Source organism: Podarcis raffonei, chromosome 13, assembly GCF_027172205.1.
Source record: "Podarcis raffonei isolate rPodRaf1 chromosome 13, rPodRaf1.pri, whole genome shotgun sequence".
Lineage (NCBI taxonomy): Eukaryota > Metazoa > Chordata > Lepidosauria > Squamata > Lacertidae > Podarcis > Podarcis raffonei.
In genome coordinates, this window is record NC_070614.1 from 51,494,424 (window position 1) to 51,518,142 (window position 23,719).

The 23,719-nt window shown below is 47.2% G+C and overlaps 2 protein-coding genes across 4 annotated transcripts in view; both read right to left on the minus strand.

The window, feature by feature from the left end:
- Positions 1 to 16,382, minus strand: part of DNAH2 (dynein axonemal heavy chain 2) — a 136,873-nt gene extending 120,491 nt beyond the window's left edge. For 2 of the 3 annotated variants that reach the window (XM_053362059.1, XM_053362058.1), the window contains exons 1-2: positions 16,184 to 16,381; positions 12,344 to 12,489 (exon numbers count right to left, since the gene is read on the minus strand). In XM_053362059.1, coding sequence (XP_053218034.1) covers positions 12,344 to 12,473 — 130 coding nt within the window. In that variant the 5' untranslated portion in view covers positions 12,474 to 12,489; positions 16,184 to 16,381. Of the gene's footprint in view, positions 1 to 12,343; positions 12,490 to 16,183 lie in introns of all 3 variants that reach the window. The other variant, XM_053362060.1, reaches the window with a different exon arrangement.
- Positions 1 to 23,719, minus strand: part of TNFSF13 (TNF superfamily member 13) — a 239,485-nt gene that overhangs the window by 5,496 nt on the left and 210,270 nt on the right. The window lies entirely within an intron of this gene.

Consider the following 23,719-nt stretch of genomic DNA (forward strand, 5'->3'; position numbering starts at 1 on the left):
CAGTCTCTTGGGAGTTGGCCACCCCTGGTCTACACTAACTGGCAGTCACTCTGTCGAGAGAAGAACACAAAGGGCAAGAAGGTCTGTGAAAGAGCATGGCTCTCAGGACCTAAAGAATGAGGAGACATGCTGTGTCACTGGGCAGTGGCCCTGAGTCATTAGCAGAAGCAGCACCCCCATGCTCCATGGGGCATTAAGAACAACACCCCAGACGCCATCCAGTGTGATGGCGATCGGAAACATCTTCCTAAGAGGCAGTTTGTGCAGACCTGACACGTCTTCTCAAGAAGTTGGTGGCCGTCCATAAAAACATAAGAAGCGTCTGCTGGTTCAGGCACGAGGCCCATCTAGTCCAGCGTTCTGTTCTCACAGTGGCCAACCAGATGCCTGTGGAAAACCTGCAAGCAGGATTCAAGCACAAAAGCTCTCTTTCCTCCTCTGGTTTCTGCAACCAGCATCTGGAAGTATTGCTGCCTCCAAATTCAATATATATATATATTCAAGATATATCAGAGTGGTTGCCAAGGCTCCTCCTCCATCCCACCGGCTCCTGCAGGCTCCTGCTGATGTTCCACACAGGAACACAGCCAGTAGAAATACTGAATGGACCTCCTAAGACTGTAAGTCTTGAAAGCCTGATCAAGAGAGCTTAACTTTAAATCCCCTGGGGAGGAAGGCAAAAGTCCAGCGATGAGTGCTGAGCCAAGTATACAGGGCAAGACCATGTGGGGAAGAGGGAGAGTGCCAGAGGTGGTGCCCATGATTTTGCAGAGAAACATTTAAAATTACAACACCCAGAGCATCCAAAATCTATTTTTGCTTTTTTTTATTTGTTTAGTCATTTAGTCGTGTCCGACTCTTCGTGACCCCCTGGACCAGAGCATGCCAGGCACTCCTGTCTTCCACTGCCTCCCGCAGTTTGGTCAAACTCATGCTGGCAGTTTCGAGAACACTGTCCCACCATCTCGTCCTCCGTCATCCCCTTCTCCTTGTGCCCTCCATCTTTCCCAGCATCAGGGTCTTTTCCAGGGAGTCTACTCTTCTCATGAGGTGGCCAAAGTCTTGGAGCCTCAGCTTCAGGATCTGTCCTTCCAGGGAGCACTCAGGGCTGATTTCCTTCAGAATGGAGAGGTTTGATCTTCTTGCAGTCCATGGGACTCTCCAGAGTCTCCTCTAGCACCAGAATTCAAAAGCATCCATTCTTCGGCGATCAGCCTTCTTTATGGTCCAGCTCTCACTTCCATACATCACTACAGGGAAAACCATGGCTTTAACTATACGGACCTTTGTTGGCAAGGTGATGTCTCTGCTTTTTAAGATGCTGTCTAGGTTTGTCATTGCTTTTCTCCTAGGTAGCAGGTGTCTTTTAATTTCGTGACTGCTGTCACCATCTGCAGTGATCATGGAGCCCAAGAAAGCAAAATCTGTCACTGCCTCCATTTCTTCCCCTTCTATTTGCCAGGAGGTGATGGGACCAGTGGCCATGATCTTCGTTTTTTTGATGTTGAGCTTCAGACCAAAATCTATATACTAACACAAAGAGTCAATGGAAAACCGAGAGAATGGACTCAAAAACCTACTATGGGAAGATAGGTATGATCTGAGACCTGGTGGGATGAGACATGACTGCAATATGGAATATTGCTCAAAAGGAACAAATCCATCCGAGAGGGAGAGAACAGTAGCTTTACATGTAAATAATAAATACAGCTGTGCAGAAATCCATGACTCAGCCTTGTTGAAAGCACCTGGGTATGAAGAGAGGAGAAGAAACCAAGTTGAGAGTGTTGTGGCAACATCCTGCAAGCCACCCAACTAGCCGGAGGGCAAGGGTGTTGTTTTCCTGGAAAAGATCACAAAACTTTTGCACGAGGCAAACTGTGGCAGAGACAAGGAGCTTTCAACCATCCAGACACCTGCTTAATGTCTAAATCTGCACTACAAATGCAACGTCCAATAAAATCTTGACTTCCTCGGCTGACAACATCGTTCCTCAGAAGGTGAAGCAAGGAGCAAGGGGGGGGGGTCCTGCTATCCTGGAGTTAATCCTGACCAACGGAGAAGAACGATTTGATGAACTGGAAGTGGCAGGAACCTTGGGGGAAAGTGACCGTGTCATCTTTGAATTTATGATAGCGAGGGATATGAAAACTGAGCGGAGTCAGACGCAGAAAGCTGATTTTAATGAGCTCGGGGGAAAGTTGGTGAGGTGCGTGGCCAGGGATTCTGAAAGAGGAAAGGAGTCCGAGAGGGATGAGAGATTCTGGAAAGTGAAAAGTTGATGGTTCAATCACTAGACCAGCCAATAGCTCAGTCGGTAGAGCATGAGAGTCTTATTCTCAGGGTTGTGGGTTCAAGCCCCACCTGGGACAGAACATTCCTGCATTGTAGGGGGCAGGGGTAGATGATACTAGTGGTCACTTCCAACTCTATAATTCAATTATTCTATTTCAGTGAGAAGGGGGGAAATGGGAGAAGTCTAAAGAAGTCGGTGTGGTTGCTCAGAGATATTTACTGACCAGCTTTCAAAGCAGACTCCACTCTTGGGTAAGAGCAACACTGGGTGCACCCACACTGTCCAGCTCATGAGTTTGGATTTGATATCCCGCTTTATCACTACCCTAAGAAGTCTCAAAGCGGCTAACAATCTCCTTTTCCCTTCCTTCCCCACAACAAACACTCTGTGAGGTGAGTGAGGCTGAGAGACTTCAGAGAAGTGTGACTGGCCCAAGGTCACCCAGCAGCTGCAGGTGGAGGAACAGAGACGCGAACCCGGTTCACCAGATTACGAGTCCACCGCTCTTAACCACTACACCACACTGGCTCTGCACCCTTTTCTATGGTGCAATAGTAATTTGGAATACAGTGTGCATTTGGAATACGGTGTGCAGTTTGCATTTCAAGGACGGCCATTCGCCAGGGGCGTTGTGGTTGCATCCTGCACTGAGCAGTGGGGTTTGAGTAGATGGCCTCCTAGGTCGCTCCCGACTCCATGACACCCAAGTGCGCCGCAACCACATAGCAAGGGCAGAGCAGAAATGTGAACGACTCGTGCCAAGGAAGGTACGAAGTGCTCAGGGCCACAGGCACAGTCAGTCCTTCCCAATCCTGCTATTTATGGCAACTGGCCCCTGGCCAAAAGCAAACGCCGCCCGCAGAGAGATTCCAAGGGCAACTTGGTAGACTGCAGCTCCCCACGGTCCCGGAGGCCCCACAGAAAATAAGGGAGGCGAAGGAAATAAATTCATAAGCAGGCGGCGTGCTGAAAACCGAAGGGCCATCGAGAATGCAGTCGGCATCAAACTGAAAGACACTTGGAGATTGCAGGCAGCTAGGCTGGGCGGTCTGAGAGGTGCACCCCAAGACCCCCTCGCAATAGCACGCAAAGATTGGTGGGGAGCGGCTGCACACCTCGTGAACCACACGTTGCTTCATTCACACACAACCCGCGATCGCTGTCAGGCCCATCCTAGGGAATAAGGCTTTGTTCTCCGATGCAGATCAAGGCAGCTGCCACAGAATTCCAAAAAAGCTTCTGTTTATATATTAAAAACACTTTTTTTTAAAAAAAAAAAGTAATAATACTTGGTTGCGTTTTGCCTAAAGGCTTAGAAGGCAGATGGGATCTGAGTGGCACTTGCAGGTGTCTGCATTCAGCACAAGTGTTTGAGCCTCCCTCTCTCCAGCTCCTGCCCCACCAGTACCACGTTCCAAGCTCAGTGAGACCCACCCATGGGTGTAATTGCAATCAGGGAAAGGGAGGGGTGCATTGTTCCAAATTGCAAGGAGGAAGATCTAATTATTTCTCCGCGGCGCAGCTCATTTCGCGGCCTGCAGAAGGGTTCAGTCCCGGGCTTCTCCAGGTGAGGCTGGGAAAAGCTCACGCCTGAAACTCTGCAAAGCTGCTGCTAAGGCAGGACAGGGCAGCCTTGCCTCTCCCAATCCAGGGTCCGGCAGGCACTTTGTTTTTTTTTTTGTTTTTTTTTATAATATTTTTATTAAACAATTTTTATATTCATACAAACAAAACATACATAAACAAACAGAAGACAAAAACAAGACAAAAAACAAGTACCATTTCATGTCCTAATTTCTTAAACCTTTCTTCTTCGACTTCCTCATGCCTCCCGTTTCTGTATTCCAAATTCTAATCAATTGTTCAGCAAATCTTCCCTTATTTTGCTATAAATTTAGGCTAATCATCCTTATTCTCCTTGTCTTAACCATTACTAATAGTAACCATTTACTTTAGTCCAACATCATTCTAGCTGTCATTAATTTTGTAATATTTCTTTAAATAGTCCTTAAACTTTTTCCATTCTTCTTCCGCCGCTTCTTTTCCCTGGTTTCGGATTCTGCTCGTCATTTCTGCCAAGCCCATGTAGTCCATCACCTTCATCTGCCATTCTTCCAGTGTGGGTAGATCCTGTGTCTTCCAGTACTTTGCAATGAGTATTCTAGCTGCTGTTGTAGCATACATAAAAAAGTTATATCTGTCTTTAACACCCCTTGGCCGACAATGCCCAAGAGAAAGGCCTCTGGTTTCTTAGGGAAGGTATATTTAAATACCTTTTTCAGTTCATTATAAATCATTTCCCAGAATGCCTTAATCTTCGGGCACGTCCACCAGAGGTGAAAAAATGTACCTTCCTTTTCCTTACATTTCCAACATTTATTGTCAGGCAAGTGGTAGATCTTTGCAAGCTTGACTGGGGTTATGTACCACCTATAAATCATTTTCATTATATTTTCTCTTAAGGCATTACATGCCGTGAATTTCATCCCGGTGGTCCACAACTTTTCCCAGTCAGCGAACAAAATATTATGACCAATGTCCTGAGCCCATTTAATCATAGTTGATTTAACCATTTCATCTTGTGTATTCCATTTCAGCAGCTCTGAGCACCGGCTAGGGCTGATGGGAGCTGTGGTCCAAAACATCCGGAAAAGGCCAAGTTGGAAAAAAGCTGGTGTGGGCGATGCTGAGTTAGACCAATGGCAACATCCCATAGTCACTGCAGGGGGAGGGGATGGCACAGGTCACTAGCATTTTTCCCCGCATGGAAAAAACACCCACCACCACCCCATGTTCCCACCCATTTAAAGTCATAGAATCATAGAGTTGGAAGAGACCACAAGGGCCATCGAGTCCAACCCCCTGCCAAGCAGGAAACACCATCAGAGCACTCCTGACATATGGTTGTCAAGCCTCTGTTTAAAGACCTCCAAAGAAGGAGACTCCACCACACTCCTTGGCAGCAAATTCCACTGTCGAACAGCTCTTACTGTCAGGAAGTTCTTCCTAATGTTTAGGTGGAATCTTCTTTCTTGTAGTTTGGATCCATTGCTCCGTGTCCGCTTCACTGGAGCAGCAGAAAACAACCTTTCTCCCTCCTCTATATGACATCCTTTTATATGTTTGAACATGGCTATCATATCACTCCTTAACCTCCTCTTCTCCAGGCTAAACATGCCCAGCTCCCTTAGCCGTTCCTCATAAGGCATCGTTTCCAGGCCTTTGACCAACAGGTATCCAGGTGTTCATATATTTAAACCTTCAAATAACGTTGGTGTTTTGCAATGGGGGAGGTTTTTCCCCCAAGACAGGGTTTTGCAATGGGGGGGATGAGCACCTGCCAACCTCCAGCATGAGACAACATGATGATAAGAGTGTTGGACTAGGAACTGGGAGAGACCAGGTTTCGAAACCCCACTCAGCCATGAAGCACACTGGGTGACCTTGAGCCAGCCACTGCCTCTCTGTGTCTAACCTACCTTGCTGTGGGGATTAAATGAGGAGGGGGAGAGCTATGGATATCACCTTGAGCTCCTTGGAGGAAAAGGTGGGATAGAAATGCAATAATAAAAGCCCCACACAGCGCCATCTCGCCACTTGGGGCCTCCCTAGCCCTAACCCCTTGAAACAAGGATGGGCTTAGGAGGTCCAGTAAGGTTGCCCTAAAAATGGCTGTTTTCCTCATAGTCGAAGGTCAACTGGAGATAAGTGCTCCTCCAAACTCACAGGCCTCTTGTTAGCAACACAAAGCAGGCAGCCATCTCCTTGGCTGGGCCTTTGCAGGCGCAGCTTGAAGAAGAAGAAGAAGAAGAAGAAGAAGAAGAAGAAGAAGAAGAAGAAGAAGACCTTGTCCATCTGGCTGGCTTTTCCCAGCCACTCTTTAAAGCTGGCTGGAGTTACTCTATTTTAAAGCACAGCTCTGGTACCCAGCTAGGTGGGCTCTAGCTGAGTGCAACGGCCATCTGCAGGCATCCACATGCTACAAGAACCCGCTTGTTCTGGCAGATCCCCTTTGGGTTTTGCATCTCTAGAGGAACTGCTCAAAACATGAAGGTCTCCACTGGAAGTCCATCCCAGGCCCTCAAGACCCACTCCGCCCTCCAAGAAAGCAAAGAGATCTCTTGGCATAGGAACACTCGGCAGCGGTGCTTCTGGGAAGGCCCCAACTCCTCTGGGAGAGAGTTTTGAGGAACCCGAGAGACACTCTTAGACACTCCTTGCAGCCACCCAAGAACACCATGCCAGACCGCGCATACATTTAAGAGCTGTCACATGGGAGATGGAGCATGCTTGCTCTCTCCTGCTCTGGAGGGTAGGATTCAAACTGATAGCTTCCAGTTACAAGAAAGGAGATTCGGACTCAACATCAGGAAGAACTTTCTGATGGAAAGAGCTGTTTGACAGTGGAATGGACCCCCTCTTAGAGGTTTTCAAACAGAGGTTGGAAGGCCACCTGTCTTGGATGCTTTAGCAGAGATTCCTGTATTGCAGGGGGTTGGACTAGATGACCCTCGGGTCCCTTTCGATTCTACAGTTCTATGATTCTCTAAGTGAGGGGAGAGGGCTGCTGTTCTGCTCAGGTCCTGCTTGTGGGCTTTCTGTTGGCTGCTGTGAAAACAGGATGCTGGGCTAGATGAACCCCCTCTGATCTAATCCTGCCGTCAGATTCCTAAAGAAAAGTCCCAGCTTGTCAAGAGCTTGGTGAAGTTTGGCCTCATCCCCTCCTCAGAGAGTCTAAAAGAGAGCTGAGTAATGCCCGGCAGGATCTCGTGCTCCAGCTGACATTCATTTGCACAAAGCCCTGCCAGACTCTGAGGGAACTGTGCACACCTGATTTTCAAAAATTCATGAAAATTCGGCTTTCAGCGTGCTCTGTGCATGTGCTTAAGCGTGGGTTTTGAAACCAGGACTGCGGCGTGGATCCTAACTGGCAAATCAAAAGAACCCAAACAGTAATTTTGTATTTCTTTAAAAAGAAATTTTAAAACTCATGGATTTTAGGAGACAAGAGTTCAGCGCTTCTTCGGAACATTTGGAGTTGTCAAACCAAATTACAATTAACTTCCCCGTAAACCTGCTTGTGTGTCAGGAGATGTCATGCACTAAAATGTGTAATAGTTATTGAAAGCGGCAGTTTGAGAAGGGTTTATTTTCTCCCCCATATTTCTCTCTCCTCCCCCCCCCCCACACACCAGAGAAGGGCTTGCAGGAGATACAGAAAAGGAAGGCGGGAAGGAGGGAGGCCTGCCAGAGACATTTCAGTGCCTGAGGCAGCATATCCAAATCCACACTCGATCAAGAGGATGGAAAGCTCTCCTTCTGGGAGCCTGATGGATGTGAGGCTGGCACCAGAGAACGCCTGGGTATAGCTGTCTGTCTCTTGCTGCGTTGTCCTCCTCCTATAAAAGGACTGCTGCAACTTTCCCTAGAGAAGATCAGAGGACTGGAGGGCAGCGGGCAAGGCCACCGCAGGCAGCCCCTGTGCTGGGATAGTGAGATGTGCAAAATTAACGCCGGCTCTCACCATATGGCAAGCCAGAGGAATATAGCAGCTGGCACAACTGGAACGTGAAAGCACAGACTCAGCAAGCAAGGAGCAGGAGAGGGGAAAAACTGCAGCAGGCGCGTTTCCCTCGGAGGGAAGCAAATCGGAGAAGAGTAGCTATGGTATACTGCTGCAGCGAACACATCCAGAGGATGTGTTCCTTTTGACCAGGCTTCCTCCACCTCAGCCCTCCAGATGTTTTGAGACTACAACTCCCATCATCCCTGACCACTGGTCCTGCTAGCTAGGGATGATGGGAGTTGTAGGCCAAAAACATCTGGAGGGCTGAGGTTGAGGAAGCTTGCTTTTGACTAACTGGCCTTTTGAAGAGGAGATTCAATGGCCAAAGAAGTCCTCAGAGCTCGAATGGTTTCTGCAAAGAGAAGGTCTCCTCCAACTATTGGCACTAAGCGCCTGTCGCTGGCTTGCCCCCACTATGGGGGGGACCGATGTCACACGACGAGCTGACATGTCATGCAACATAACCACACAATATTGAGGGGAGCCCAGCCCACTGCTTAAGAACTTGGGTGGGGGGTGACAAATGTGACTAAGGCCAATCCCTTTCCAAGACATTGTCCTGGCAAATGGGCCATAAGCCAGGTCCAAGGTAGCTTTTCCAGTCCGGCCACATTCTCTCCTGGGAGGCAAGGGCCTGCATGCCAGTGGTGAGCAGGGCCAGAGGCAAAAAGTGGGCAGAGCAAGGGATGTAACAGCTGAGGTTTACACACACACCCCTCTCTCCATCCTCCATCCAGGTAAGCAGGAGCCATTATCCACCATTCAAGGACACAGTCCAGCCGGACAAAAGCACCCAAGGAGGTGCCGAGCAGGGCCAATGAGTGGCTTGGAGAGGGGTGTGTGGCTTGGGGAAGGGCCTGAGGGTCGGACAAAGAGCCCTGGAGCCTTTGGATGTGAGGTTTTCCATCCCCACCCTAAACTCTAGGCAAGAGAGGACTCCTCTCCCAGGAAAACTGGAAGATCTCATTTCTCCTTAAGGCTCATAGAGCTTTTTGTGAAGTGACGGGTCTCTCCCGGGATTGATAACTCTATTGTTAACCAAACCCAGCTTGGGGAGTCTGCTCTCCTCCTACTGCTGCCATCTGATCAGGGGTTACCTGCTATTGTGAAGTGACAGACAAGGTCCCGTCCTGCTTCCTTTCCTTCCCCCACTCGCCACCACCCACTGCTGGAGGAGAGGCAAGACAAGGAGAAGGTGGGATGAAGAACAGAAGGCGGCCCCTGCAGGTGGGATCCCCAGGCAAGGAATGGCCTGTTGCCCACTCCCTTCATAGGGATGGGTGGGCTGCAAAGACGACACCTAAGACTGGCTCTCCCAGAGTGGGTGGGAATGGGGGGGGGGCCCTGAAACTGGTCCCCCTCCCCAGGCGCCATCGCTTCAGGCATTTTTCTCCCAAAACGGTTGGGGATCTGGGTATGTTTAGCCTGGAGAAGAAAAAACAGAGAAGGTAGGATAGCCATCTTCAAATATCGCAGGAGCTGTCGCATGGAAGATAGAGCAAGCTGGCAGGACCCGAACCAATGGATTCAAGTGGCAAGAAAGGAGATTCTGACCAAACATCAGGAAGAACTTTCTGTTCTGTTTGACAGTGGAGTGGAGTACCTTGGAAGGTGGTGGGCTCTCCTTCCTTAGAGGTTTTTAAGCAGAGGTTGGGTGGCCATCTGCCAGGGATTCTGTAGCTGTGATTGCTGCATTGCAGGGAGTTGGATTAAATGACTTTGTGCTCCCTTCCAACCCATCAGTTCTTTGATACTTTGAGCCATGGGTCCAGGAAACCTCAATGAAAGCTGGAGCAAAATGGAGTCAAAATCTGTCCACTTGCAGAGAAGCAGGAGCAAGGAAAGAAAGAAAGAAAGAAAGGCAAAAGTCTCAACCTGTCCAATCCAAGAGGATTTGGAATTATGAAACTTTGGTGCCCCTTACAAGCCCCATTCCACCCTTGCACACACACACACACACATTTTAAGCAAATCATATATCCCCCTGGAACAGCCAAAAGATGTCACTAAGGGGTCATTGTAAACAAAACACCCCAAAAACCCCAAAAGGTAATGGGCCCAGGATGCTTCTGCCACACATCTGTAACATGAGCACTGGGGAATGTTGCTCAGCCTCCCATCTCTGGTTAGAGACGTCCAGAGCAAGGCTGGCTCTCCGCCATTTGTTTGTGCCCCCCGCAGAGCGGCATGTCTTGTGGCGCACGAGCAAAACCTGGAAAACTAGAAGCAGGCGCCACGGCTGAGTTCCCTTGCACACACATCGCAGCCATGTCATCTGTTTCACCTCTGCACCTCGGAGACCTCGGGAATACTCTCCTTTGAATAATATGCCTTAACCAGCTCTGGGAGTGGGGCAGCACCTCTCAGCGGCCAGGCTGCAGCCCAATGCCACTGGATGCTTCCCTCCTGGCGGAGCAGAATCCATCCACGGCCGGACACCCGCAAGACACCTGTAGCTGCGAGGAGGAAGAGGAAGCAGGGCAAGGCGGCTTCCTCCAGCAGCTGGCATCCATTCCCCCGCTTCAAAATCAAATGATTGTAACAAATAAATAGATAAGCCTTCCTGATGCCGAAGCACGTCCCATGTGGACCTCCTCCCATCTCACTGCTCTGTATTTAGATTATGTGCAGTTTAAAATCAGTACTGGAGGCGATGCGTGATTTTGCCAGCTGGGCTTTTTTAACCCCCCCTAAAAAATCTATAAAAATTATAAACAAGCAAACAGATGAATAAGCAAGCGCGGACAAGACGAGGGAGCCCAGGGGAGCCGACAGGACAATTAGCCAAGGGGCGGGTTCAGATTGGAGGGGGCTTCCTCCTCCTCCTCTGAACCACAATGTTCCTTCAGGAGGGTCTACCTCTGTCCAGCCTCTTCCCTCCCCTCCTCTCGCCCAGCTCCCTTTCATCTCCTCTCCCGCACTCCCTGTTCCATAATCAAACTCCCTGCGCTCGTTGAAGAAGAGCCTCCCGCGGCTCCGGCTCGTGGGGGCGCAGCCACAGCTGTACTTCCCAATTCAGGCAGCATTCAATCGCCTGACAGGGGATGTCATTTCCCTGCCTGTCGTGGCAGATGGGATTGGTGGAGAGGGGCTCTGCGCCCGGTTACATTAGGCAGACGAGGACCACCGCCAGGATGCAAGCGCTGCTCGGAGCTTTGAAGAGCTGCCGCTGGAAATCCTGATGGGTTACTGTGGAAACACACCGGAGGAATGGGGAGGGAGGGTGCTAAGGGGGCGGGGTGAGTGGGGGACAGAACGCACAAGATGCGGCTACTGCCCACAATGACCTTTGAGGGGTTCTAGTGCCACAGGGCGAGGTCCAGAAATAGAATTCTTTTTTGGGGGGGCCGCTCTGGTCTCCTAGCTCAGCTTATACAAGGTGCAACATATTATTATTATTTTATTTAAAAGACCCAAACGCATGGCTTGGAAGGATGCTAACGACGAGGAAATCACAAGTGTTTGCTTGGCCAGTGCTACACCAAAGCAGCCGGCCTGATCCAGATAAGGAGATTGGTGCATGGAAAGAGGCACTGGGCTCCTACTGCCTGCTGGACCAGGAACCGAGAGGATGCACACCCGAAGGCAGCCTGCACACATTCCCCATCCACACACCCTGGTCTAGCGCAGCTGGTCACGTGCAGATTCAGCCATTTTTATGCCAGGACGGAATCACAGCATGGGACTTTTGCAAAAGAAGGAATCGTCAGAAATGTTTCCAATTGCAGCGGGCAACGCTGGAGGGGAGAGTGGGAGAAAGAGGATGGAGGGCAGGCATAGAGCTCAAGGGCCTCCCTCTAAGGTTGGCAGAAGGTAGCCCAGATCAGCAAATAGATCGGTTCCTCCTCTACCCCTTTGGCAGAGAGGAGGGAAGCTGGGAAGCAGCTGGGAAGGTGGGCATTCTCAACTCTAAGGTTGCCAAAACGTTGCAGCTGCCCCCCCCAACCTGGATGTTACCCTTCTTATGGCGAGGCCTGTGTGTGTTCTGCAATACTTGGGATCACACCACAAAAACGAAGAAGGAAAAAGAATAGAGATGAAACGCTGCAATCTGAGCAACCAGCTTCCTTTCTTTCAGCAAAGGTATGTTTGAAAGAGTGAGAAATCTCACAAGCCAACTCGGGGCTGAGGGGAACTTCTTGTGGTTGTGAGAGCAGGGTGCGGGGAGCTCATTTGACAGTCTGACGAGCTCCTCCCCAGAGCTAGCAAAGCCCTTCAAAATAATAAGCCACCATAGGCAACTGCATTATTTACATTGCAGTTTTGTGATGCCTCTGAGGAGCAGTGAGTGCACACAGCTGTCCCCGAGGGTGGAGCCCACACACAACACTTAAAAGATCCGGCTCCAGCGGCAAAAAGCCTCGTCACGGGCGCCAAACGTTCCTGAGGTGGCAGATCAAAGGGGCGCTCAGCCTGCTCAGCAGCGGCTGAGGATTTGGGACCGGAACACCTGAAGGGGAAACAACTTTTTTAGAAAATACCAGGAGGCTCCTCGGGGATGAGCGGCTCTGGGGGCGTTTCGCTCGGCTGCTGCACTGGCACAGGGGCTGTACGGCTGCTGGTCTTCTTCCCTTTCTTTTCGCCAGGCGTGCCACGCCGCTTGGCACTCATCTTTCACCACGGGATCCTGTAAAAAATCATAAACACCATGAATAAAGGCAAGGCACACAAGCCAGAAAAGAACGGCTCTTTGGCTAGAGTCATCGCCGTTGTTCTTGCATCCTCCCCTCTCTCTTTCTTTACAGCTTCCTCTTCCCTCCTTTAATGTGGCCCCCAGTGTGTCTCAGGGGCCAGGACCTGGGTTCAAGTCCCTACTCAGTCATGAAGCTCAGAGGGCAACCCTGCATCTCTCTCTCTCTCAGCCTAAACCAGGCTTCCTCAACCTCGGCCCTCCAGATGTTTTTTGGCCTACAACTCCCATGATACCTCGCTAGCAGGACCAGTGGGCAGGGATGAGGGGAATTGTAGTCTCAAAACATCTGGAGGGCCGAGGTTGAGGAAGCCTGCCCAAAGCTCACAGGCTTGGTGTGGGGGTAAAATGAAGTGAGAACTATCTATCCACTCCTTGGGCGGGAGAAATAAAGCACAATAAAAAATAATAGAGGATACTCTTGAGAGTCCCATGGACTGCAAGAAGATCAAACCTCTCCATTCTGAAGGAAATCAGCCCTGAGTGCTCCCTGGAAGGACAGATCCTGAAGCTGAGGCTCCAAGACTTTGACCACCTCATGAGAAGAGAAGACTCCCTGGAAAAGACCCTGATGTTGGGAAAGATGGAGGGCCCAAGGAGAAGGGGACGACGGAGGACGAGATGGTGGGACAGTGTTCTCGAAGCTACCAGCATGAGTTTGACCAAACTGTGGGAGGTAGTGGAAGACAGGAGTGCCTGGTATGCTCTGGTCCAGGGGGTCACAAAGAGGCGGACACTACTAAACGACAACAACAACAAAAAATAATATGCCCCTCCGTGAGCCCAGCAGTCAGATCAACCTGTTCCCGTGCATAAATCTTGGTGAGCAGCACTGCTATTTCTCCATATTCCCTAATCTTCGCCCTCCCCTATTATATCCCTTGTCCATCACAACAGCCTCATGTCATCTTCCCAACCAAATCACCCTACACACCTTTCCATGCCCAGCCAGTCAGTTTCCACCTACCAACTTTCAACCCACACAACATCCTCCTTCCAACATGATCAATTCTCTCTATCATCGCATTCAACTAGTTGCCTCTCTCCCACCTCACCTGCTGACCTCAAGCCCCCTGGGCACGTCTTTCACCAACCCACACATGTGAATGTGATCAGCATCCATCCCCTTGACAATCCTCCAGCCAGGACCCAGCACTAACTGTCACCGACTAACTGTCACCCCCTTTATTTTATTACAATTATGTTATGCTGTTATTATTAATTACCTGCCTTTCACTCTAAGCTCCCAGGGCGAGTTACGACATCAAAACACAACATTAAAAAGCAGCTTAAAACAACTTACAATCACAAAAATAAGGTGGGTCCTAAAAATCGACACCTCCAGTATCAAATGCAAGGGTAACTGCCCTTTGAAGGGCAGTATACAAATTTAATTAATAAATAATTAATAATAATAATAATAATAATAGGGGTATCAAATGAATGAATTTATTATTTTGGTCACAGACCAGTGGCAGCTCACGTACAAAATCAGGGAAGTCATGAAACAGGGATCCATTTAAATTTGCAGTTCAGTATAACAGGGACAGTACAGATTTGGCAGCAATTATAATATATAAATTAGATCTTACTCACTAAAATATAACCCAAAGTTGTCATTTAAAACCTTAATCATGATGATATCACAGCTTGTTCCCTAAATTTTATGGCAACCGCACAGAATTTGGCCACCTTTAACGTGATCTCTGGATCTTTGTCCTCAGCATTTGCCAGGAGATAGATATATCATCACTCTTCTCCAAGCTTGGAGCAGCAGACAAGGCTTCCTGCCCTCTGTCCCCCATTTTTTCAACGCAACAATCCTGGGAGGTAGACTGAGAAATGCCAGTAGCCAAGGGAGGGTTGATTCCCCTAATTTTTAATTGATTTTATCTGGTTTTATTTTTTATTGTTAAGACATTTTTTTATAATGCGACTAAGAAATGTAATAAAAAATAACAATAGGGAAAGTTATGTTATAAGAATTCTAAGGTCTCAAATACAGAATAACTGTTCATAAATGTACAAGGCAAACACACATACAGTATGTAAGTACATAAACCACATGTCTGAAATAGTGCAGGAGAGCAATCCAGAAGCCATTTTGACTCTCTCAAATTGACCTCAAATATTTCTCTGCAAGGAGGAAGGAAATGGGAATAGCTTTCCAATGGTCTTTGGGCTGTAGGGGCTTACACCTCCCTGTAAATACAGCCTGGCAAGTATCTGTTAAGCTGAGCAAACTATCAATATGTGTAAGAGATTCAGGAACTAAAAGTATTTACTATCTCAAAGGAATGGCCAGGCTACCCAGAAAAGGCAATCAAGTAAGGCAGGATCAGGTATCCTGGCAGACAGGAGAGATGCAACCCTCTCAAATTTCTGCTGTGGATTTCTCCTTCTGTGATATAGGTATGATTTTTGGGGGGGGTCTTGGGGTACAGGATGGGCAATTTCAAAAGTCTTTATAGGGGCTTGCACACCATTGTTCTCTCCTGCCTCCTTGCAAGGAGGGGAGGGACCTCTGTTGCCACAGAAAAATAAAGATCTGCCTTGCTTTCTATGGATCTTGCCTCCATCCATTCATCTCTGACCGATCATGGACTTAGGGGACTCAGAGTCCCTTGGGGAATTGGGCAGCAAAAGCCAAACCCACTATTTCTTTCTATTTACAGGTAGGTAGCCGTGTAAGGGACGCGGGTGGCGCTGTGGGTTAAACCACAGAGCCTAGGGCTTGCCAATCAGAAGGTTGGTGGTTCAAATCCCTGCATGGGTGAGCTCCTGTTGTTCGGTCCCTGCTCCTGCCAACCTAGCAGTTCGAAAGCATGTCAAAGTGCAAGTAGATAAATAGGTACCACTCCGGCGGGAAGGTAAACGGTGTTTCCGTGCTCTGCTCTGGTTCGCCAGAAGTGGTTAGTCCTGCTGGCCACATGACCCGGAAGCTGTACACCGGCTCCCTCGGCCAATAAAGCGAGATGAGCGCCGCAACCCAGAGTCGGCCACGACTGGACCTATTGGTCAGGGGTCCCTTTACCTTTACCCAGCCGTGTTGGTCTGCCACAGTCGAAACAAACAAACACACAAAATTCCTTCCAGTAGCACCTTAGAGACCAACTATCAGAACCAAACTCAGTTGGTCTTTAAGGTGCTACTGGAAGGAAATTTTTATTCAGAGTTGTTCCGCCTGGCCTTTGGCTTGGAGCCAATTTGATTCCCTCCCCCTTTTTCTTTTTTCCTTTCTCCTCCTGTAATGAGGCTGCATTTTAACATTTTAATGTTTCAATATCTTAATGTGGTATTTTAATCTTGTTTTTAAGTTGTATTCATTCAATTTGTTTTTATTATTGCTTGTTAGCCGCCCTGAGCCCGGCCTTGGCTGGGGAGGGCGGAGTATAAATAAAAATTATTATTATTATTTCTATAACAGTCCTAACCTGAGTCACGATTCGAACCTGGGTCTCCCTGAGCCCAAGTGCAGCACCTTAACCACACTGGAACCCAATTGCCCCTTTCCAGCCACCGTCCCCTATTCCCCCCCTGGACCCCCACCAACTAGCCCCCCCCTGCCCCATTTCCACATTGCGTCCGTCTCTCTCTCTCCCCCCCCCCCCAATTCCTCCACAATACCCACCTTTCCCAGCTCCCAACTTGGCACCTGTTCCCCCCCTACAACTCCAAACGCTCTTGGTCCTTTCCCAGACTCCGCCCACCCCTCAACGTTTCCCCGAGCAACGGATCAACGGGAAAAGCTTAGGGGAGGAGCGCGAGCTCCGCGAGGCTACCAATGGGGCGGCGAGGGAGGGGCGCGCGGCCTAAAAGGCTGCCTCAAGCAACCGTTGCGAGGGCGAGGAGGCGCGCGCTCGCCTCGTAATTTATAATCGGAGGGGAGGCGGGACTTGCTAAGCGGGGAGGGGCTGTGAGAGCAGTGAGTGACATGAGGAGGAGGAGCGAAAGAGAGCGTTCCTTGCCTTGCGCGTGTCAGCTGGGAATGGGGAGGAGCCTGGCAGGTGGCAGAAGGGGCGGGGCGTTGTAACCGCGCGACGATGTCAATCACTACACAGGCTCGAGGACAGAAAAAGTGAGCGTTGTGGAGGGGAAAAGCTTGTCAATCACGTTCAGAGCGTCACCTAATTGGATAAAGTTTGAGCCCGAGGCGGGGGCAATGTGATAAGGCCCCCTTTTTAAAAAAGCGTTGGACGATGTGAGAGACGTTTGTCCCTCATACGTCGAGATACCAGCCCACTCAGAATATGTCTGAGGGAACTAATTCTTCCCTCATCGTTTATTTATCCCATGTTGGGTGGGTGGCGGGAAAGGAAAGGCTTCCACAGTGTCTTACAAGTGTCTGTGACAAAATAAAATTGCCAACTGTCAGAGTTGTTGTTGAGTTGTTTAGTCGTGTCCGCCTCTTTGTGACCCCCTGGACCAGAGCACGCCAGGCACTTCTTTTTTTATATATATAAAATTTTTATTAAGATTTTTACATTGCAAAATAGAAAAAGTAAAAAGAAAAAATACAAAATAAAAATAGTTAAAAACAATCAATCTTTTCATCACATTATTTTTCATTTACATGTTTCTCGGACCTCCTTGGACCTCCCTTTTTTGTATTCCAGTTCAATTTATTAGCTCAGCAGTTTCTTTCCCTCTTTATTCTACCCAAATCTTTAATCTTAAATTATTATATCCTGAATTTTGACTTACAAAAAACCATTTTTTCATATTCTTTTATACCATTACAGCAAGAAACCACTTAATTTCAATCCAACATCATTCTAACATTCATTAATTTTACAATGTCTCTGTAGATAGTCTTTAAATTTCTTCCAGTCCTCTTCCACTGACTCTTCTCCCTGGTCTCGGATTCTGCCAGTCATTTCCGCCAATTCCATGTAGTCCATCACCTTCATCTGCCATTCTTCCAGAGTGGGTAAATCTTGTGTCTTCCAATACTTTGCAATAAGTATTCTTGCTGCTGTTGTAGCATACATAAAAAAAGTTCTATCCTTCTTTGGCACCAATTGGCCGACCATGCCCAGGAGAAAGGCCTCTGGTTTCTTCAGAAAGGTGTATTTAAATACCTTTTTCAATTCATTATATATCGTCTCCCAGAAAGCCTTAATCCTTGGGCACGTCCACCAAAGGTGAAAGAATGTGCCTTCAGTTTCTTTACATTTCCAGCATTTATTATCGGGCAAATGGTAGATTTTTGCTAGCTTGACTGGGGTCATGTACCACCTGTATATCATTTTCATAATATTCTCTCTTAAGGCATTACATGCCGTGAATTTCATACCTGTGGTCCATAACTGTTCCCAGTCAGCAAACATAATGTTGTGTCCAATATCTTGTGCCCATTTAATCATAACAGATTTCACTGTTTCATCCTGAGTATTCCATTTCAAAAGCAAGTTATACATCCTTGACAAAGTCTTAGTTTTGGGTTCTAACAGCTCTGTTTCTAATTTTGATTTTTCCACCTGGAAGCCAATTTTCTTATCCAAATTATATGCCTCCATTATCTGATAATAATGAAGCCAGTCTCGCACTTTGTTCTTTAGTTTCTCAAAACTCTGCAGTTTTAGTCTATCTCCATCTTGTTCCAAAATTTCCCAATATTTCGGCCATTTAACCTCCATATTGAGCTTTTTCTGAGCTTTCGCTTCCATCGGTGACAGCCACCTTGGGGTTTTATTTTCCAATAAATCCTTATATCTTATCCAAACATTAAACAATGCTTTTCTAACAATATGGTTTTTAAATCCTTTATGCGCCTTGACCTTATCATACCACAAATATGCATGCCATCCAAATACGTTGTTAAAACCTTCCAAATCCAAAATGTCTGTGTTTTCGAGAAGTAGCCATTCTTTCAACCAGCAAAAAGCTGCTGATTCATAATAAAGTTTAAAGTCTGGCAGGGCAAACCCACCTCTTTCCTTTGCATCTGTTAATATTTTAAATTTTATTCTAGGCTTCTTGCCCTGCCAGACAAATCTTGAAATATCTCTCTGCCACTTCTTGAAACAGTCCACCTTGTCCACAATTTGCAATGCCTGAAACAAAAACAACATTCTAGGCAATACATTCATTTTTATAGCAGCGAAACGGCCCAGCAATGAAAGCTTCAAATTTGACCCTATTTCTAAATCTTTTTTCACTTCAACCCAGCATTTTTCATAGTTATCTTTGAATAAATTCCCATTTTTTGCTGTCATATTGATCCCCAAGTATTTAACTTTCTTAACCACTGTTAAACCTGTCATGTTCTGAAACCTCTCTCTCTCTCAATTGGTGTTAAATTTTTCTCTAAAACCTTGGTTTTTGACTTATTCAGTTTAAACCCTGCAACCTGACCAAATTCTTGAATCAGTTCTAAAACCCTTTTAGTACTAGATTCTGGCTCCTGTAACGTCAATACTAAATCATCTGCAAATGCTCTCAGTTTGTACTGTTTGGCTCCGACCTGTATACCCTTAACCAACTGGTCCCTTCTAATCATGTTCAGCAAAACCTCCAGGACCGATATAAAAAGCAATGGGTAGATTGGGCAACCTTGTTGTGTCCCTTTTTCTATTTTAAATTCTTCCGTCACCACATTGTTTACAATTAATTTTGCCTTTTGTTCTGAATATATTGCACTTATACCGTTTTCAAAACCTTGGCCTACCCCCATACCCTGTAAGTTCTTTTTCATAAAAGTCCAAGAAATGTTGTCAAAAGCTTTCTCCGCATCCACAAATATTAAAACTGCCTTAGTGTTTATATTCACTTGTAGTTTCTCTAAAATATTAATTATATTTCTCACATTGTCAGATAAATGTCTTCCTGGGAGAAAGCCTGCTTGGTCTTTGTGTATCTCTTCCACTAACACTCTTTTTAGTCTTTTAGCCAAAATATCGGCAAAAATTTTGTAATCCACATTAAGCAGTGATATGGGACGGTAGTTCTTAAGCTGCGTCTTTTCAGTCTCTATTTTCGGTACAAGTGTGATATATGCTTCTTTCCATGACTCTGGCAGAGGACGCCAGGCACTTCTGTTCTCCACTGCCTCCCGCAGTTTGGTCAAACTCATGTTCGTAGCTTCGAGAACACTGTCCAACCATCTCGTCCTCCGTCGTCCCCTTCTCCTTGTGCCCTCCATCTTTCCCAACATCAGGGTCTTTTTCAGAGAGTCTTCTCTTCTCATGAGGTGGCCAAGGTATTGGAGCCTCAGCTTCACGATCTGTCCTTCCAGTGAGCACTCAGGTCTGATTTCCTTAAGAATGGAGAGGTTTGATCTTCTTGCAGTCCATGGGACTCTCAAGAGTCTCCTCCAGCACCAGAATTCAAAAGCATCCATTCTTCGGCGATCAGCCTTCTTTATGGTCCAGCTCTCACTTCCATACATCACTACTGGGAAAACCATAGCTTTTACTATGCGGACCTTTGTTGGCAAGGTGATGTCTCTGCTTTTTAAGATGCTGTCTAGGTTTGTCATTGCTTTTCTCCCAAGAAGCAGGCGTCTTTTAATTTTGTTGCTGCTGTCACCATCTGCAGTGATCATGGAGCCCAAGAAAGTAAAATCTCTCACTGCCTCCATTTCTTCCCCTTCTATTTGCCAGGAGGTGATGGGACCAGTGGCCATGATCTTCATTTTTTTGATGTTGAGTAATAACTAATAAGTAAATAATCCAGCAGCTGCTGTCCTGTCTTAGCCACACTCCCAGCATGCATTGCATTGGATCCTCCATAGTGTTGCTCTGCTAAGGCGTATCTGCTCTTGCCAGAGCTGGAAGGCGACATGTCAGCCCTGACAACCAGTATGCGCCACCTGAGGAAAAAGTGGTTTTTACATCGTGTGTAGCGAGAAGGAAGCTGTCCTCAAATGAATATGCAGTACTCTGGCCGCCCACAGTCCTTAATAGGCCCTTTCCATTCCATTGGGCAAAGCGAGGTGGCAGGACTCAGTTCAAAGGCAGCAGCACATTGTTGGTTAGCTAACTCATATTTTGACCACAGCAAATGCCATTCGGATCACCTGAATGAGACGCTAGGAAGTTTGGCAGCAGCTCAATTAAGTGCAACCCCTGCTGCGGTTTTTTGGCTTCTGATCAACATGCTCAAAATCTGAATGCTCCGGCACAGGACCCTTTCACTGTGTGTGCTGTGCAGGCAAGACGGAATATGCTCAGTACCAAATGCAAAAATACAAAGATAAGGAGGCCTGTTTTCAACCAGGATAAAATGCCCACAGGAATCAAAATGCCAGCCATTGTAACATCAAAATGGATTCAACATGAAATTGAACAAGATGGGTGTGTGTGGAGGTGACTCACATTGTGTCAGTGAACCACTAAGCAAAGGTACAGCAGGATATATATTTCATGACCACAGATTTCTAATTGATACCAATATGAAAGAATCAATAATCACAATATTGCAGGATCACAATGCATGAGCAATAATATTTCCCTTCCCTCCACATTATTGTGGCCAACCATGGACGTACCTTTGCTTAGTGAAGAAATCCTCAACACAGTCCCTCCAGGTATCGCTGGAGTCAAGCTTCCATTGTCCTTGACCATTGGCTATGATGGCTGCTGAGGATGATGGCAGTTGGAGTCCAACAATATTTGAAGGGCGCTACATCAAACATGAAACTCACACACACAAGCAAAGGATCATCTCTGAGGAATGTTGCCAGTTGTAGAAGCTGGACTCTTGGCTAGCACAATTACAGTCAAGATTGCTAACACTGTTGGCCGATAGTCTACTTAAAAGTTCTCAGGGTAGTGCACAAAGCCAAACACAAATAGCAATCTGACATTTTAACAAGACCACAATACAATAAAAGATGTAAAGTCGATAAAAATGCTATAAAACAGCTGAGCAAGATTTCAGCAGGACTGAAAGCGGCAATTCTTCCAAGCTACAAACTCACAGCCACTTACACTCATCTAGAGTGGCCACTTATGCACGGCCCAAAAGAGGAAATGCATCACTGAAAAAAGAGGGCAGAAGAGGATACAGATTTGCAGATATGCTAATTGCTGTTTCTAGAATATGCAAATTTAGAAATAATCACTGTAATTTAAATACAGATGCATCTCGCCGTAATAGGGAAGACGGTGACCAGGTGAGCTGTGCGCTTGCTGAAGCTGTCGTGAGCCGTGTTATGCAAAGTGGCATCACATAGCCTGGTCATGGATGGGAGGCAATCAACGCTAATGAGCAATTAAGTTTGCACTTTGTCTAAACTCTGAAGCCACGCAAGGGATCCACCTTGAGGAATGGTAGCTAGAGGCGGAAGCCGTGTGAATCAGAGGCCTCGTTCACACTTCCTTTTGCGCTGGGCTTTGCAGACATGGGTCTGCACTACTTTAAAGCTCCATGTCTTGAGCAGTTTCTTCGCCCCAGTTTTCCTGCTGAATTAGAGCAAAAAGCAATCTGGTATTCCACAACGACGTGGGTTTTCCCAAGGAAAGCGCTGGAACGAAAAAGAAACTGCTCAGACACAGAGCTTTAAAGTACAAACCAAGCAAAGTGCAGCGCAAAAGGGAGTCTGATGTGCCTGAGAGATAAGGAGACTGAGAGGAGGCAGAACAATTTGGGATTTGGACTATAGCGGAGTTGCAGGGTTCATCTGGACTTAAACCTGATCTTTAACACTGAAAGACAGCATGTCCACACTTTGTCTTGCCGCACTGTTCTTTAGCTAAAGAGTGTGTTTTTCCTGGAAAAGGAGTTGAGCAAGGGGGAAACTGCTCGACGTCGTGGTTTCTAAGCACAAGACAGGCGTAAGTGTGGATGAGCCCAGAGCAAATGTCAGTTGGGTTTCCCACCAACTGGCATTTGCTCCGAATTCAGCGCAAAACAGCGCGTTTATCAGGGGTAATGTGGTGGGGGAAATGGAAAACTGCTCAGATCCTTGCCTAGAAAACATGGGACAAGCAATAAACTGCTCAGACCCGTGTTTTCTAGGCACGGGACGAGCAGAAGTGTATTTAGAGATAATGTAAAAGTGTGTATCTGAAGAAGTGTGCATGCACACAAAAGCTTATACCAAGAACAAACTTAGTTGGTCTCTAAGGTGCTACTGGATATATATTTTTTTTTTCTTATATGTTTTGACTGCGTCAAACCAACACAGCTACCTACCTGATGACAGAATGGTGACTGGCATGGAGAAAGCATAGCTGCCAAGCGTCCCTTATTTGGCGGGACAGTCCCTTATCCCAGCGCCATGCCCCATTGCTGTCCCTTATTGATGAGGCTTCGTTTGGCTGCTGGCTGGGCTTTCTGCCTTTGGCTCAGAGGGGCTCAGAAGTTGAACATACCTGTGCCCGGGAAATTCCTTATTTTGGCTGCTGATCCCTTATTTTCGAGGCTGCTGGTCCCTTATTTTCAAATCTGCAAGTTGACAGCTATGGGAGAAAATGGATAGAGAGAAGTTTTCCTCCCTCTCCTGTAACACTAGAACTCATAATCATGTGATGAAGCTGAATGTTGGAAGATTCAGGACAGATTTTAAAAAATCCTTCACACAGCGCATCGTCAAAATATGGATCTTGCTCCTGCAGGAGGCAGCGATGGCCACACAACTGAATGATGCCCTAAACACCTCACTATTTAGAGGAAACCCCAAAACACAGGAATTAAGCCTATGCATACCACAACCTATACGGACCTTTGTTGGCAAGGTGATGTCTTTACTTTTTAGGATGCTGTCTAGGTTTGTCATTGCTTTTCTCCCAAGAAGCAGGCGTCTTTTAATTTCGTGGCTGCTGTCACCATCTGCAGTGATCATGGAGCACAAGAAAGTAAAATCTCTCACTGCCTCCATTTCTTCCCCTATGGTTTTCCCAGTAGTGATGTACGGAAGTGAGAGCTGGACCATAAAGAAGCCTGATCGCCAAAGAATGGATGCTTTTGAATTCTGGTGCTGGAGGAGACTCTTGAGAGTCCCATGGACTGCAAGAAGAACAAACCTCTCCATTCTTAAGGAAATCAGACCTGAGTGCTCACTGGAAGGACAGATCCTGACGCTGAGGCCCCAAGACTTTGGCCACCTCATGAGAAGAGAAGACTCCCTGGAAAAGACCCTGATGTTGGGAAAGATGGAGGGCACAAGGAGAAGGGGACGACGGAGGACGAGATGGCTGGACAGTGTTCTCAAAGCTACCAA